Source organism: Primulina eburnea, unplaced genomic scaffold (genome assembly GCF_022965805.1).
Source record: "Primulina eburnea isolate SZY01 unplaced genomic scaffold, ASM2296580v1 ctg446, whole genome shotgun sequence".
NCBI classification, from domain to species: domain Eukaryota; kingdom Viridiplantae; phylum Streptophyta; class Magnoliopsida; order Lamiales; family Gesneriaceae; genus Primulina; species Primulina eburnea.
This window is the reverse complement of record NW_027331259.1, coordinates 739,840-757,918: the sequence shown is the minus strand read 5'-3', so window position 1 is coordinate 757,918 and position 18,079 is coordinate 739,840. Positions and strand designations below refer to the sequence as shown.

The window sequence follows — 18,079 nt, the reverse complement described above, 5'->3', positions numbered from 1 at the left end:
TAAATAAATTTTAATCTCTTCTTTTCTTTTCTGCCTACATCAATTCTCAAAATATGCAACAAGAAACAAGTAAAAGCTTTCAGTTTCTTATTCATACATCATACTTGAAGTAAAGTTTTTCTTCTTTATTGAAAATAACAAAAACACAAAATTTAATGGGTCTATTCTCCGGACGAACTAAAAAAAATCCTTAAGATGATAAAAAAAAACTACTCTTACGAGTTAATTTCTACCTCCAATCTTTTTCAGAATCTAGCATCATCTTCCATCCCGGTAACATGGTTTGATATAAGATGATCAACTTGGATCCTGAACAACTTTCAGTATGTTTCCACAATGATTTTATCACACCCTTGTATGATCTGATAATGGGTTTCTCATCCTACATTAATCGTTTTGACAGTATCGAAACCTTCCAACCAGAGCAGGAAATACCAAAAAGGGGGTCTCAAATCAAGAGTTCTGCAGCCATAAGAGACCATAGATAAGAGGTTTTTTGCTAGGCAGTGCTTTAATGTTGAGTACATGTTATATAACGATCCTTATGTAAATGATCCACATAAAATGCATAAACAAATAAATGAAGCACCATCCTAAAGGACTTTAACAAGTCTTATAAAGGTACTTTCCTTCGGAACTGCAGCTTAGGAAGGCTAGAAAAGGGGAACTCCCTTGTAGGATGAGCGTATTAGAGGATAATTAAGTGACCACTTTCTTATGCAGTTTCAAAGTTAGATATTAACAACAACTTAAAGAGTGACTTGTGATGCTTGAAAATTACAGGTTGTTCAACACATACCTTTTGGGGAACACTGGGGAAGTTTCTTCGAACATTATGAAGAAAAAATGATGAACATGATCAATCGGCTTGTGGCAATAAAAAGCTGAAGCCTGAATTTTCACGAATAAGAGGTGGTGGCTCGATGTCTGTAACATCAAAACGATCCATTGATTTGGAAAGGTCATCCACTGAAAACGGAATGCTGCAGTATGAAGGTTTGGGTTTCAGTGAAACTATATCAAGCGAATGCTTGAGTAAAAATTATAAGGCTATAAAATGTAGCAGCATGATCAATATTATAATCAACCTTGAATCGTCGTCCAGAAGGAAAGAACTACTGACAGCGTTATTTGAATCCTCTGTCATTAATATTCTCATGTTGGAAATTACCTGGGAAAAAATAGACCGAAAAAAGTAGTGTCAATCACAATAATTCTCCACCGAAAGAGAAGAAAACACATTATATTTTGGTCAATCGAGGAAAAAGATTTTTATGTTCTAAATATATTCTTATCTTTTATTGCTGAAACATTTGATATTTCATGTCTTAAGTAATTACTAAGTTTGATGCTCTGTTTTTGGCCCTTTGCGAAATTGATCGAATTGTGGTGTTGCAACACATAAAAGAAGCTAGTTACATCTTACAAATAAAATAAGTTATATAAAACAAAAACAAAAAAAAGGATAAAAACCTGACTAGGGGCATAAAATATCATTTCCAGTATCATCTTGAGAAAAAATGGCTTAAGAAAATTAAAATAGTCTTAATAACAAAAATTTTGAACATTTTCAAACCTCACAGATGGAGCATGGAGGAGTAGATGATACTTAGGCATAACACTGGGGGAAGTTGATGTAATTAGCCAGACAAAAACCAATCAGCAATCAAAATATCTGACCACAACAGGAGTAAGTGGAGCATGAAAAAAAAATCAACCAGGACTTACTTCCTGTGAGAGGCTGTGTGTGCCATATTTATCATCCCAATACATAGTGCTGATTCTGTATAGCTGTTGAATGCTGAGCACCTATAAACGATTAAAAAAATATATCAGGGTGATTATAAGAAAATTTCAAATAAATTCTATTAAGAAAATGATTAGTCATTTTACCGGACAAAGGTCATGGCTAATCTCATCTAGAGTCTTCTTTGGCTTCTGGTGTATTACCTGTTACAGTAGTAGTCCAAAAAGTCCACTAGAATTAAAAGCCTTACATATTCTGACCTGGTAAAATGTTTAGTTCTTACTTAGTTAAGACAAATTTATGCAAAAAAACATTTTCTTGATTTATGTTTTTGTACTTGGAAGAAACAACAAATACTCTTGGTGAACAAAATTTTGTTTTCAAAATAATCACAACCAACAATGCTTCACCATTTACTCATGTTCCTTTTAGTTGACTTCTTCCTTCAATTATTATATACCTTCTTTCTAGAGTGGTGTTGCATGTACCTAAAGGTTTTTATTATCTCTTCGTTTCTCCATGCTTTAAAATAGTTTATTCCACACAAATCATTAAACAGCCGTTAATGCCGTACAATGGGGAAATGAAAAAAATAAAGACCATGTATGCTTCGTGATTTTTACCAACACAATCAATGGGATAATATATTGAATAAACAAGGAATAAAATTCAGTACCAGGAACCCTATAGCCTGTCTTATATGCTTGAGCTCATCCCAAGCGGAACCTGAATACTGCAACAAACAGACTATTTATTAGCTTTGATAGCCATATCAGATATAACAAAGTTAAAAGTACCTCCTCAGTTGCCTTGTAACACCAGTGCTCCAGTTCAGCCAATCCAGCCTTTACGTACTCGCCGTTACTGAATGAGCAACACTCTCGTCTCAGTAAAAGGCTGAAATCACAAAAACAACATCAGTTTGCCATTCTGTTAATGAAGCTCATCAGTATCTAGCACTTAATGTACTTCACTGCACAACACCTGTTAAATAACTGCACATTGACGAAAGAAAAGATTTGTGTGTACACTTTCCGTACCAAAAATGGAGGTACCTGAAGATGGATTGAATACAAAATCATGTAATCATTATTCTGATACAATGTCCAAAGCTGAGACGACACAACTTATCGACTATGTTTGAAATTGTTACCGAAGAGAATCCTAAGGAGAAAATCGAGAACACTGTCCATAAAAAGTAAAAGGCTGAAAACTTCTGGTGTATTGTACTTACATGATTTGTCTTTAGCATGTTCAAAAAGTTCTCAAGGCTCTTTACAATTCCTTGCCAGTGGGATATTAAAATCTCCTGCGCAGCAGCATTTGCTAGAGCACGGGCTGTTCCTTTACTTAAATTTGCTTTGGATATTCTTGGTGCCTATATTATTCGTAACACAATAGGAAATCACTGACAATCAAACCAACGCTTGCATACTCATCTTGACTTAATATTAAAGAAAAACATAACCATAATTTTTTGTTATTTTCATAAATGTTTTGAACTTGATCACCTGGATGCATAGTCCCAGCATTGGAGAAATCTCTTTCTTCAAATTATCACGAACCATTCCATAAATTTTCTCTACATAAGCTGTCAGCTGCTGTTTGAACAGTAATGCTGGGTACTTTGCTTCTACTGGGCGTAATGTGCCAGCTGATTCGTCATTCAGTAGAGAAAGATTGACACCTTGAGGAGTACTGCGGAAACTCTGGAAAACAGATTTTTAACCCTTGAAAATACTCAAATACTGAGATTACATTTCAAATTGAACAATATTCTACCTGCGTCATTCTCCCAAATAGTGTGGCGGATGGAGTACGCCGATGCTGCGGTGCATTTCCAGTACCTCCTCCAGCTTTCAGAGTGCGTTGCAGCAGCAATAACAAAGTTGATGCATTGGATAGCCAGTAAGCCAAGATATCATTGTTGTCCTGGGTCTTCCATTAAAGTCATGTCAAAGTTACTATCACGTACATCGTAAATCCAGATATTAAACATTTCATGACGAAGATCCAAACTTCTTACCTCAATAGCATGACCGATGGTTTGTATTATCCTGTCAAAAATGCTTGTCCTTTCAGCCTCGAATGATCGCCAGTGTCTTAGGCATTTATAAATGATGCAGGCTGCAACAGGTCTTCCTCTAGAGAAACCCAAGTGCTGAGCAACACAGCGGATAAGCAAATCCTGATACTCTTGTTGCTTCTCATTTAGCGATTTTTGAGGTCTATCCTCCATATCTAACTGGTCTCTTGCGATCATTGAAGCACTTCGTAAATCCTAGTATAATGGTAGAATAATAATATTATTGACTGTTTCCATAGCATATTGGTTACCTGAAAGTATTTTACTTACTATGGATGTTTTTGTGCTTTCAGCCCTCTGTAAAATTGAAGCATAAACAATGTTAGAGGTGCTATATACAATGGCATATTGATCAAACTGTTGGTTTTGAATTACCTGCATGATTGACCTTGAACTTCTTGATATCAGTTTATTATTCTGTGCCATGGCCAAAGCCTGCTGACGAAGAACTTTATTTTCAGATTCTACGTTTGCGAGCTTCTCTTCAAGCCTAGCAAAAGGACACGATTCAAATTATGCACTCCATGAAATATGCCATTTTTTTAGCACAAAATAACTTGGAGATTTGACCATCACAACTAATATAGAAACATTTAGTTTATGGTAGTTCAGAAGTACAACTTTAGAACTCAAAAATGCACAAAAAACTAGAGATTTTTCAGGGAATTACTAAACCCTAAAGCTTTCAAGCACCAAAAGCAAATTCAGTTAGACAGTGATTGAGATGCAGATATATTACTAATTCAGAACAAGTCCAGGTGGAAAGGTGATGAAGCCCATATGCCCAGGAACTGGGCACAACTGATTTCAATAATTTAGTACAGAAAATTACAGATCTTTCATCGCCTCTTTTAGTTCTGACTTTTATATAAACACAAAGGCAAAGCAGCATTTTTCCTCAGCTCTGGAAGGATGAAATGACTAAAACGGTCAATATATTATAAGTGAAGATGAACAACCAACTATGCTCTTTGGATTGTTCTAGTGTGCAGGGATTTTAACAACTATTTCAAAATCAAACATGCAATCAACTGATTAAGTAACAATTTTTGTTTTTAGATGAAAACTATTTTATTGGAATGATTGGCTGTCCGCACTAGCTGGAAACCTGCTCTATGATAAGACTAATCAACAAAAAAAAATGAGTCAACGAGTAAAAACCTCCAGAAGCAAAGGCTTGTTGCTACTGTTGTTCAGCACTAAAGCAGCATCAGCTGCTCCGAATGTGACTTAGCTGTACAAAACTGAAATTTTTGAACCAACTCTTTCTTACAATTATGAAAAATGAGATCTAGAGGCCGATTATAATATTAACTACGACAAACTCGGGATTCAACATTCATTAAATTCTTCTAAGGTTAGTCCCTAAACTGGGCTTCTCCTAGACGACTGCTGCATTGTTCAAACAAATTTGGCCAAATTCAACTCTAATATAGTTATGGAAGCTTCAAATGAATCCAAGATAGAATTTCTAGAAGATTACAAGGGTACATTAGAATATTACCCAACTTCTATTTGTCCCTACTGGGAACAGAATGGAGGTATAGAACACAAAATTGATTATGCTTTTTCAGAGTTAAGGACGCAAAAGTTATCGAATGGACGGTACTACAGCTGGAGATTACTTCTAATGATTTGGTGTTCTACTAACAGTATAGGAGGGAAAAGAGATAACAGGCAATCTTTCATCTATACCACACCAGTATGGCCCCAGAAGAGCTGTCCCTGTAAAACGTGGGATAGACCGCAACCTTAATTAGCCCCAAAACAGGCTGTTATCTGGTTGATGAATAACAGAAAATTATTAAATTTATCTCGGAAACTATTCCTAGGTATTTTCCCAATGCTCCTGGGTATTCTCAAGCTCTTGGCTGAAACAACGATATGATGGCCTATAGAAGGAACGGAAGTAAGAATGATAATTGAAAGACAGGAAAGCATTATCAGATGAAGGACATGCCTGTTAGAGAAAATAGCCAGAGTGGAAAAATTTGAAATCTTACCGGAGGTCAATGAGATGGAGGATGAGAAGCTGACTAAAGAAAGAGATGGAGATGGAGATGATGATGATGCTTAAGCAAACCATCCACTGGTACTGATCTGGGAGGGGGGCTTATGTCTTTTCTTCCAAGGAATTTAACTCGAAAATGGACCAACTATCATAAGGGACCTCAAAACAACAAATGCACACCACTGGATAACACGAGAAAAATGGGGCTAAGGAATATCGAGTGATCAAAGAGCGAAAAACTAAAAAATTCCAGACTACAAGCATAACCACAAACTGACATGTCATGAACCCAATATAGTCTTGTTTCCACAAGAATGTAAATACATACACATAGGGCAAGCAATTACTTTCAATTAATTTTAAAGCTAAGCCATTGTGCATAGGATAACAAATTTTAATTGTTCACATAGGTTGTCAGTTCCAGCAGTAGCACATGATAATATCCTAAAGACCCAATATATCAAGAACAAGCTGTAGATTTCATGTTGAATAAGCTTTCAAAGATTAGAGGTCTCAAAAAAACATTATCACCACACTGAACCCCAAACAGATTGATTCAATCTTTGGACTTCAGCATAGTTATTTATGGATCACATAATTCAAGCATCTAAACTTTTGGAATCATCTGAGAAACAGGTTTGGCATCTCTAAATCTACAAGAATATAATTCCAACTAACCACCAATACAAGAGGTAAACTAGACCTGAAAACTGAATGAAGTCAATATAAGGAATACTTTATAATATTAACAGGTTGTATGCAGACAGAAGTAAAAGTCCTAATGTTAAATTTTTCGCGTAAATCTTTTGTACAACAAACAAGAGTTATTTCATGTTAATCTGAGCTATGTGCTAAGACACCAAAATTAACATCTAGACAAACTAATTTCTAACTAGGACAGAGATTAGATAAACAAAGTGTTAGAGCACTTCCATCAGAAAAAGTCATCGAATGCCCCCTCCCGATCACTTTCCCAGTTTTCGGTTCCTGCACAATGCAACCATCAACAGAAAAGAAATGTATAATGAATTTTTCTCATTGCAACCTTGCTTAAACAAAAAGTGAATTAAGTTTGGAATGGAATTGTTTTTAGAATAATGGGAAGAGGAAAGTACAAATGAATGATCGGTATTTTAAATCTTCATCCCAAGAATCATGGGATATTATGAATTTTATCAGGTTGTATAACAAGACTAAAAAACGTTGGATCAAGCCCTAACTTGCTATCAGGGAATGTTTTGTTCTAGACCTAGGAACTCTAAGGAAACTAGACTGACCTGAGATTTCAGCTGCTGAAAGATCCTGAACTATGAGCTGGAAAGCACCGGGATTGAAAGAAGAAAAGTTTTCTTGAGTTGAATCAGGGGCTGGGAAGGTGAAATCTGAATCGGTAGATGTGGTATCAGAGGAAGTGGAAGTATCATCATCCAGATCATCTCTAGCAACAAATCCTGAGGTTGAACTGAAGTTGGATGACGCACATAAAATCATTTTGAGCTCTGAAAACTGGCCTGACATGCTGTATATCATCCTGAGGCACACTAGATCATATCTAGCATTAGTCAAATAAAACAAATGGCCATTCTAATCTTAAAATCCATTGATGTAACTCCTGCAACCAATCGTAAGTATCAACATGAAGGCCAAGGTGTGCTGTCAAGCAATTTCGTCATTCTTTTCATTTTCACTTTGAGTAATAAAGTTTTACAGACCTTGATTATTGGATAAAGATCCCATATAAACTTATAGCTATAATTAGTTCAATCCAGAGAATCCCTCCTGGGTCTACAGACTCCTTGAGCACAATGTGTCCACTAGACATGCATGTTTCCGAACCCCACAAAATAATTTGCAGAAAGATGAGTGAGCACAGGTTACATACAATTGAAATAAAAACTTGTGGTGGCTCCAACCAGTTACCATTCAGATAATTGTATGATCCAATATAATCAAATTAATCCAACTAGCAAAGCTCACATTAGCCAACCCATCAACAACCATATCAGGTAATCATAATATCAGAGTTTCATTAATAATATATGCTGAAGGCAAAAACGGCTTCCCATTCTTTGATATTTGAAAATATCATTCAATTTCTAAACTTATTTGTGTAATCCCAGTCTACGTCTAGGTATTAAATCAAAGAAAATCATCGATTTAAGAAATTTATAAGATAATTGCAAGTGTGGAAATAATTTCATATGCCACTGAAATTATCGGAGTTTTTCATGACAAAATGTTAATATTAAAAGAGGAAAAGTAACAAGAATTACACTACCTGTTCAAAGATTCCTGAAGTTGATGAACTCTCTTTTCAGTTTCTTCCAATTTCTGAGTCTTCTCCTCACTCGATTCCTCGGCTTCCGCACATTTTTTTTCAGATTCATCAGCTCGTTGTCTTTCAAATTTCAATGAATCCTGCGAAATAGATGAGAACGTAGAGTGTTGACATTGCGATACACACAACCATAGAGGGAGAAGCATCACATTCACCAACATTACCTTTAATTGCTCCATTTCTGCAGTTATAGCCTCAATCTTTGCTGTATCCTCAACTGGAATTGGGGTTTCTATCACAATTGAGGAGGCTTCTTCAATAGCTCTCTGAGCAGCCTCACGTTCTTTGAGAAGCAGTGCACTTGTTTCATTCAATTTACTTTGTGTATCTTCTAAGGACTGCTGCAACTTTGTTATCTCCTGACTCTTTGCCTCCTCCAAGTCAGTCTAAACAATTCCAGTTTTGGTTAGACCCCAGCGCATTAAACCGTATAACACCAAACATTGCATCTTCCAACAATTAATAACGTTTTCACTATGAACAATATTGAAGAAAGAAAATATATTGCCATGAGAAAACAAAAAAAAATCGGGTACACTTGTATCATTTTGCCCGTGATACTACAAACCTTTAGTTGATGTCTTTCTCAGTGTATAATCACCCATTATCTGTTTATGTTGGTATGTACATGTACACGTGAGCAATTCAGTTATGCATATCACTCATTATTCCTAATGCAAGCATAACGGTGTAGCTAATGTCCACACGAGAATATAATTGTCTATGCTTATGTGTGTGAATATATGCAGATATGAGTGTATATATGAATGTGTTAGTGTGATGTATATGTAGATAGTGTTAGTGTGATGTATATGTAGATACAAAGATTAAATCAAAGTTGATTTGAGGAATAAAATAGTTAAGTAAAATATATTTACCCGCAAACGCTTTTCTAGTTGTAAACGTAATTTTAGGTCTTCCACCTGTTTTTCAAGCTTATCCTTTGCTTCTTTAAGTGCACCTGTTTCTCTTGATGCCTGCAGATATTTGATATTTATAGTGGAATTTAACAAGATACCAGGAGTTATAATAGATTAAAAATGTATTTGTCATCCAGCACAAGTATTCTCTATGCTCTTGGAATAAATGCACTTGATTATTTAACAATCCCCTACCATTTTTAGTTTCCGAAGTTCTTTCTTAGCAACCCTTCCTCTCCATCTGCACTGAGTCACAATTGATGCCCTTATAAGGCTCTTGTAATATGAAAAAGCTCTATGACCGCGCCAGTGTGCCTGAAAAGGAACTTTTCTGGTAAGGACACACTATCAGTAAACCGGAAATTTATTTCCTAGAGAACTGCTTAATCACCTGGATAGCAATTGCTGCTTTTGTTTGTCTCCTATATCTAAATTCATTGCGGGCAGTCATCACACGCATCCCCGTCTGCAGCACAACAACTGTGCATTTGAGTTTCATGTGGCTCTTTCGTGCCAGGTATCCTCTCAGATTTGTCTGAATTTTAAGAGAAGCGGCCTCTCTTTTCAAATTTTCAAACAATCGGCAGGCAAGCCTTCCTGAGATGAAAAAAGTGAATGCCGATGAAATGTGAGAGGCAGATTCAGAAATAAATTCAATTGCTTGAGCATAAGGACAATCATATGCACACATGTGGAAAGTTTAGAATGTTTCGCTTCAAGCCAATGAAGGACTCCATTACGTAACAGTTGACCTAGAGTATATAGTTAAATTTGACAAGAAAAATTCTAATTCAGCAAACCTCTGCATATGGACTGCATAAAGATTGTTGCTTCCTGCAGAACAACAAAGTGCTTCCTTGCAATATGAGTTCTAGTTTTTCTTTGTATTTTTTTTGCTGAATTACTAAGTTTCAGTGCTCTGTGGGCATCTAAATCAGCCATTTGACCAGCTCTCAGGAACACTTTTGTTTTTCCTATCTGAAATACATAAAACAACATTTGAGCAAAAACAATAAAGCAAAAAACTTCAAAGAAATTTAATTCGGATATCCAGCATAAGCAAATCTCAGAAGCCCGGGCCATTTCAAACATTACAGTTAAGTTATAAGTAAGCACATGATTTGTTTTGCTTCTTTCAAATTATATTCAAAACTTCTTGCTTTTGGATGATTTGAATTTGGTCAATCGATTTCGACAATCATGTAGAAATAATTTACTGAAAAGGCTGAATCTAAGAAATTTGTGCTCAGCTTGAAGCTTGTATGTACTTTCACCAAAACCTATACTGCTCAAACAACTTCAATTCTCAGGGGAAAAGCTTTAATAGATCAAGCTTCTAGAACCTAAGCAAGATCAAGTTAATTGGTATCCCTTCTTTTCATGAGCAAAAAAGCATATTCACGTTACCTGAGCCCCAGTGAGGCCCATCTTCTCCAAGATCTTTTTGCATGCTACCTTTTCGTCATTACTGTTCACATGATAATGCACAAAATGGTTATTTCAGCAAATCCTTAAAAGACCCATTTCAGAAAATCGCTAATTTACATGTCACAATCTCAACAATAACTAGCACTTACTTTCCTTCCAAAACCTCAGGAGCAAGAAGAGCAAACCGATTAACAAATTCATAAAATGTCTTACGGGTGGGGTAACCAGCACAGCTGATCCTAATTGCTTCTAATACACCCTGCCAAAAGAAAAAAATAGCGATAAGTTGAGTGTGCATTTGACATGTAACTAAGAACGATGGATTTCTACAGCTATAAGTCATCTGCACTCACACCACATCGTAGTTGCTGCATGATATTGACATTCTCAAATATAGCAGGCTTGAGAAGATTATTAGGCTTCACACATCTAATGTAATGAGGTTCTGTAGAATTTAGTGTCTCCATCAATTGTTGGAGTTGGACCTGTATGAATTAGTCAAACCATGAGTTTCTGCATTTTTTACCGAGCTCAGAAGCTCAACTATTGGAAACATTGTCAAATTTTTGTCATAGAAATTATATGTCGGAAAAGATAGAATATGTCGGAAAAGAACATAGAAAGTACCTTAAAACGTGAACCAATAGATGAAAACTTAGAAGACTTGTTTGAGGATTTAGTCGACTCTTCAGGAAGTGGAGGAAATAGCCCTGCTACGAATGAGCATTTGGACGCACTCAACAAATCTTGATGTTCAGGAACAACATAATCTTTGTTTTTATCTAAAAACTGATCGGATTGGTATAGAACCTGAAAAAGTACAAAAAGAACAAAAAACTTAAATTTAGATGCAAGTTTGAAATCCAAACTATAGACACATAATTGGACAAATAAAAAATTAATACAGATCACCTCCCCAGCATAATGAGCAATTGTGAAATCTGTGCGGGACAATTTTGGTTTGATGAAACGTTTGTGGGATTTAAAAGTCTGATAAAGCTTTTGCGAAAGTGTTTCGTGCGTTGACTTCGGAAACATACTAGGAACAGGGGAAAAAAATCAAGTTAATAACAGAGATCTTACAGATGTTAATCCTTTGTAAGCTTCTTACAAGAAAAATAATAAATATCATACCAGGCCTCATCTAGAAGTGAGATGATCCCTCCAGGTTTCTGCCATGACCGAACAAAAGTATCAGAACAAAACAAATTGCATCAGTATTCAGTGTTTTAGAAACAGCATATCAGTTGTAATTCAAACTTCAGGAGCACAATTAATCCAAATTTGCACTTCAATAAAAAATTTCTCAAAGATTAAATGTGAAAAGGTACCAATGTACCAGTTTCTGGACGACAATTAAGGTGCGAAGAATGATTCGGGCCTTCAAAAAGAATATAAATAAATGATATCTACATATATATGAGAATGAACTAAACTAGTAAAAATGACAATACGTATAAGAAATGTCTTTCATGCATACTTCAGGAAATATGAGACCAGGGTATGGTCAATTACTTTTCAACAGGAATCTACATAAAGATTATTTATTTCAGACTAAGATTGACATGGACCTATAGTTTTGATTTTATTAGAATTTCCACCTCTTGCACATAGTATTTGGCTAATGTGCCAGCTTCTCAGCGACATAACCAACAACTAAATGTAGTCCAAGGCATAGCAGTTCAAATATTGTGTAAATCAACCTTTTCAATAAGATCTAGGACATCTTGGTTATCAACAAATTCTATGTAGCTCCAGTCAATCTCTTCTTTTGTATACTCCTCCTGTTCCATTTTGAAAACGTGCTGAAAGAAGAATTTGTCAAGTGTCAGTTTTATGGTGGCATCGGTTTATAGTCCACAACAAAATATATCAATTGCTTACCTGGTTGAAATGTTGTTGCAGCTTTTCATTGGTAAAATTAATGCAAAACTGTTCAAAACTAGACATATAAATTTTAAGTCAGTCAAGAATCCTAAAAAAATTGAAAAGGAGTCTTATATTTAAGGTAGTGGACCAACGGTTACCTATTAGTTTTAAAACTTTCAAAACCATATATATCAAGAACACCAATAAGGCATTTTGAATTTTTATCTTGCCCAATAGATACATTTATTTTGTCCACCAACCTGCAAGTTTTTGGAAGCTCGCATCAGAATTTTTAAACCAGCAAACAAATAGTAACCAGTTATTCAACCTGAAAGTGAAAGCTAATGCAATGACACAAGAACACCATACCAGTCAAATAAACGAGAATATATAGTTTTGGCTAATCCATCCCTACTAACGGTTGCCCCATCAGGATCAAGACTTCTTTTAATCACTTCTTCTGGAGTGACCATCACTCGCTTAAGTAATGCATCTTTCAGGGCATTAAGATCACACCTGATGAAAAAAAACAATAAGCTGCTGAGGAGTATTATAAATATGAGTGCAGTCATACATGAGAAGCTCTGCCGTAGTCTGAAGATGAAATTTGGAGTCGTCATCCTTGAGAACTGATGAATCGATCTCTTTTCCCTTAGCAAATTCAACATTGCCAAGATGGAGAATTGCTGCCACTACTCTGAAAATTGCATCCTGAATATTAAGATAATTTGAGTATCTTAGAGAGAGAGAGAGAGAGAGAGAGAGAGAGTAGTGAATATGGCACCATGAAGATGCCAGTGTATCGAAAGTACCTGCTCTTTTTGACTTATTCCAACTACATCCATGGCCCTTCTAGTTGCCAAATATTCACGAGCATCACTTACACCAACTAGTTCATAGCAATTAGATTGATTAAGATAGTGGAACGTCTTTGGATGTCCCAGCTTATACTTCTCAATTTCCTGAGAAGAAGAATAATATATTCATAACTATGGGTGACTATATATTTGCCGAATAATCTAAATAAGCTACATAATGCAACAGCTACATAATGCAACATTGTATGGAAGTAGACTACCTCTTGTGGTGCTGCACAAAGTAGGTAAAAACAGTGATAATTCCGTTCAGGGTCCGAAACTTGGCAGACACGAGATCTTTCTAGAAGATACGTTCTTATGGCTGCCCCTGATATTCGTCGATTCTTATCAAATTGAATTTCAACAAACTTTCCAAATCGACTGCAGAACAACGCATAAAGTATGTCAAGTGCAAACTTCTATGAACTATATCATAGCAGGACTAGGGCAACGACTCACCTTGAATTGTTATTTCTCACAGTTTTTGCATTTCCAAATGCTTCAAGTACTGGATTTGACTGCACACCAATTAGGGTTAAAATGAATCAGAAATGCAAGGAAAATTATATATGAAGTATCGGTGAAGTCTTTGATGTTAGATAGTTAGATGGACTCAGCAGCACCTAACTTAAACGCTCACCAAGCTTTGAACTTTCATTTGGATAGACCTTTCTTACCACATATCGGCAGCAGCTGTCGATTGTAAAATATTGAAGTATTGATTGGAGGAAGGGCACGGCATGTTGGCATGTATAGAACCTTATGGGACTTCATTGTGGTCATGAAGTTTCAGAACTCAAACTTGGCAATGGATGTCTATTACCTTTATTTCCTCAAATTTCACATGTTAACATCAGCCCACTGTCGTGGCCAGACATTCATTGCATGTCCTTTTTTGTGAAAATTCTTTATTTTATAAATGATATCCAATTAAACAAGACCTGTAGTATAATAGTTAGATAATTACCTCAAGAACTTGTTGTTCCACAGTACGTCCTTCGGTTCCTTTGCGGCCACCCAAATAGGCAAGGTATTGCATAAGCATTTTAGTAGTTTCAGTCTTACCAGCACCACTTTCTCCACTTACCAGTATCGAGTTGCTTTTTCCCTCGTTAAACATTGCCCTAATTCAGCTCAACAGACTTAGAGACAACTGGACTAATCTTTATAAAGTAATGTGGCAACAAATAACAATTTCCTTCCTTATCACCTGAAAGCAACATCTGCAATGGCAAATACATGAGGACTCAATTCTCCAAGTGGAGCTCCCTTGTACTGCTCCATCATGTGGGCATTGTATAGGTGAGGAAGTCTTTGAAAAGGATTTATGGCAATAAGGATGCTTCCAGTATAAGTCTGTCATAACATCAAAATAGGATACTTTATCGTGATAGAACAGCACAGAATTGCAGTAGTTTTGCTCTCTTGCTTGGAAGAACAAGGATCAAAGATGAATTCGAGCTCAAATTAAATTCATCTTACATATATTTCGTTGAGTTGATATCTTGAGGACAAGTTTTGTAAAACTCCTGGTTCATGCAAATAAGATAGCTTGGTCATGTCATCAACTCCTCCAGCAGGTGCATCTTCATCTTTAGGGTATACTTTCGATAAGTTAGCAGTGACCTTGAGGAAAAAAAACATATTAGTGAATAATGACCACTGGAGAGGCCAAATTGTCATCTATATTATATGGATTCTGATATGCCAAAAGCAGACTAAACTGAGAAAATAATATGAAAGAATAAAAGGCTCGTGTTTATTGCTAAATGGTGGAAAATACATCTTGTTTGTTCTTAGTTTTCACATTATTTTCATCTTCTCTGATTACAATAAACTATGGAGGGAGTTGATACAGCTAAATATGGTTTCAAATGAAAGTCATTTGCATTTTGATTTAGTAAAAAAATTCCTCCTGCAATGTGCAAAAAATAGAAAAAGCACTTCAGTATGCTTTAGAGACGTGTAAGTTCATATATAAAGTGCAGTCTATTTGATAAGCTACCTTTGCCCCTTTAGAAGTTTGGATCTCAAGTTCTTGTCCAGTTATTTTTGTTACTTCTCCATCGATCCAAGCAACTTCTGCATCTTCAACCCAAACATGAGACCCGACAATGATAGTGACTGGTGCACTCTGCATTTCAAATTCACAAAGTTTTCACAGAGTGAGAGAATGGTGCAAAGAAAACCTACCTACATATACCACGGATCAATCCATTTCAATTTCTGTATCACATAGCAGGAGAAAAGTAGAACTGCGTACTTTCAAGAAACTTCATTAAACAGTGATGTTGAAAGTCTACTACGAAACAAAGAGCGTGCAAAACTCAATGGTTATGTTTTGCTTTCACAGTTTCTTATACTTCATAGAAAAATCTCGGTTTCACCCTTAAATTTTTAAAACACTGCCCTCCCATCTAGAACAATTATTTTCTTCATTATTGCATTTATTTATTTTGGTCAAGACATGAACATGGATACTAATTAACAAAAAACAGATGACACAGGATAGGACCTGCACCTGAACAGATGCCAAGATTCAGCATTGGAAAAAAACAATCACAAAAAACCATTTCAAATTCCATTTTTTAAATAAAACAATCAAACGTGATAAAGAGTGACAGACACCAACCACCATCTTGATTGAAGAAAAACCTCAGACATGCATTCATGTAAGCATACCATCTTGATTCAAGAAATTAAACAATCCCGACTGCATCAATCAAGAACATCCATTCTCTGTTCAAGAACCCTAATTTCTTATCCCAATGTTGGAACCAATATCCATCAATTCGCAACACGGCACCTATATATGATAATAAATGATATAATATATGAATCTTGAAATGAATCCCGTCCGAATCTTGATAAAGAACCAAAATAAAATTTCCGGTAATCTGTCCGGCGGGTCGAGAGTTTGATTTCCTGGGTTTTGATTCCTAAATTCTCGAATCGTCGAGGCGGGTGTGAGCAAAAATGACCGATGTAACGAGGTTTGACGTTGAATGCGTGGAAGGTGAATAGGTTTGTGGAGGAGAAGGGCAAGTTTAGGAGAACCCCACGTATTCGGAATCGTTGAATCCTTCCCCATCGGTGTTTGTGGCCTTCTTCTTTTGCCACCTGCGTGCGTACCTTTGTAGGAAGTAAGAGGGCGTTTGGATCAGGTACCAGGAAAATTGTAACGATCAAATAACGGCTCCATAAAAAAAACACGTGTTAATATTATGGCACATGTCTATTTTAGTTTTGTCAAATGAATAATAGAAATAAATATAATAATACCTTAATTTTAAAAAATATAAAATGCCACAAAATGATTTTTTTTTTCATTGACTTTTTAAATTTCAAGTTTTAGTTCATTTACTTGTCTAAGTTTGTGTTTAGTTCATTAAAATTTTAAAATTTGATTTTGATAATCTAACTTTTAATTTTTGATTATTTTGGTTCAATTGCTGACATGACATATGATAAGTCATATGTTGAGTATTTATGTGTTTTGGTGATGCGCCTTAATTCATTTAAAAGTCAGAAACATTAAAATTCAGCAAACATATTATTTTCATTAGTCCGTGTTTAACGGATGTTCCACGTATTTCCAAAAAAAACTAATTAAGGCCTACCAAACTGAAAGTGGACCGGTTACGGTGGCCGGAAGCGCAACGGAAGTCAAAAATTTTTAATTTTTAGGCATAAATTTTCGGTCACCCTTGTTCTTGTGCAATATTTACAAAATAACACAATACATAGGATGTTCAAGTGATTTACCTATCAATCACAAGGATTGATGAATGGCTCCAACTTTGTTGTCAAACAACAAAGCTCTTCAAGGCATGAAGATCTACAAGCTCCTCCCCCAAGTCCTTGAATCTTTCCTTCAAATTAGGCCCACCACCAACTAGGTAGATCCCCTCTTAATTTGCACTAGAAAATTAAGAGGATTTTTCAAAGAGAAGACTTTTATTCTCCAACACTTGAAGAACAAAAGAGAGAAGAAAATTGAGAGAACAATGCATGCAATATTTCGGCCAAGATTGTGGAATGAGGAGGGAAAGTTGAGTCTTGGTAGTCCAAAAAGTGATCCCCATGCCATGCATTATTTTATTAAAAAGTATTCAAGACTCTTGATCTCCCAAGCATGCAAACCCTAGTGGGCTTGCAACTTTTGCAAGGCCCATGGACTCTTTTCTAATTGTCTCAAACATATTTGAGCTCAATTATATTTTACTTGATTTTACTCAAGCCCACTAGTTAAATAATTAATTCCAATTGGGCTCTACAAGGCCCATTGTAATTTAATTAATCCAACACTTGAATTAATTTAATTATTTGGACTCTACTAGGCCCACTAGTGTTTAATTAATTCAACACTTGAATTATTTAATTTAGTCCATAATAATGTTTATGAAAATCACAATTTTCAAATACATTATTCACTTGGCCAAATTTTAATCTAGGAACACTTCCATAAATTAAAATTTATATTTATCTCATAGAAGTCATACTTCTATTTTTCTTTACGCTTATAAACACATTTATAATCCGTTCAACACATTGAACTATTTTACTTCTCATCGGGATTTACAAAGCTAGTACTTGTGTGGCCCTCAATGGTTCATTGATACAACTAGCCGTGGGTTCACATCTCTATGTGATTCGGACTAAACATGTCCTTATTCGAGCATACCCCAAGTGCTCCATTCTTACTTATCAACTCCTTGATAGTAAGAACGTCAGAACTCAAGTCTGATAGTACCCAACCAATCACGTTAAACGCCTAGCAGCATCGCTTACGTGATTCCCTAGGTATCACATGATAGTGCCTG

General features: G+C 35.7%; 1 protein-coding gene across 2 annotated transcripts; it reads right to left on the bottom strand.

Annotated features, from left to right (window-relative positions):
- LOC140821177 (myosin-9-like) lies at positions 1-16,425 on the bottom strand. 2 transcript variants are annotated; one of them, XM_073181593.1, is made up of 38 exons: positions 15,262-15,396; positions 14,739-14,882; positions 14,467-14,612; positions 14,224-14,380; positions 13,716-13,774; positions 13,478-13,637; positions 13,212-13,361; positions 12,974-13,110; positions 12,769-12,915; positions 12,558-12,659; positions 12,415-12,472; positions 12,234-12,335; positions 11,665-11,702; positions 11,443-11,569; positions 11,158-11,340; positions 10,884-11,015; positions 10,680-10,789; positions 10,510-10,570; positions 9,903-10,080; positions 9,494-9,699; positions 9,298-9,417; positions 9,061-9,159; positions 8,347-8,568; positions 8,123-8,262; positions 4,209-4,323; positions 4,104-4,130; positions 3,774-4,028; positions 3,530-3,685; positions 3,259-3,456; positions 2,982-3,125; positions 2,732-2,802; positions 2,545-2,644; positions 2,424-2,480; positions 1,894-1,950; positions 1,729-1,809; positions 1,089-1,171; positions 800-983; positions 1-462 (listed from the first exon to the last, which is right to left on the bottom strand). In XM_073181593.1, exons 1-37 carry the CDS (start codon positions 15,394-15,396, stop codon positions 860-862), a joined length of 4,581 nt encoding a protein of 1,526 aa, XP_073037694.1. In that variant the 3' UTR covers positions 1-462; positions 800-859. The 2 variants fall into 2 exon arrangements, with proteins under 2 accessions (XP_073037694.1, XP_073037695.1); XM_073181594.1 differs by lacking the exons at positions 1-462; positions 800-983; positions 1,089-1,171; ... (6 more) ...; positions 3,259-3,456; positions 3,530-3,685 and adding exons at positions 7,122-7,375; positions 15,939-16,425 and having other exon boundaries at positions 3,941-4,028; positions 4,209-6,831; positions 15,262-15,390.
- Positions 16,426-18,079: the final 1,654 nt, after the last annotated feature.

Excerpts from the sequence above, each read along its gene's own strand:
- LOC140821177 (XM_073181593.1), bottom strand. The coding sequence starts at position 15,396 with ATGCAGAGTGCACCAGTCACTATCATTGTCGGGTCTCATGTTTGGGTT. Across the intron at positions 14,883-15,261 it reads AAACTTCTAAAGGGGCAAAG|GTCACTGCTAACTTATCGAA; the intron begins GTAGCTTATCAA and ends TTTTTCCTCAAG. Across the intron at positions 13,362-13,477 it reads TTTGTGCAGCACCACAAGAG|GAAATTGAGAAGTATAAGCT; the intron begins GTAGTCTACTTC and ends TCTTCTTCTCAG.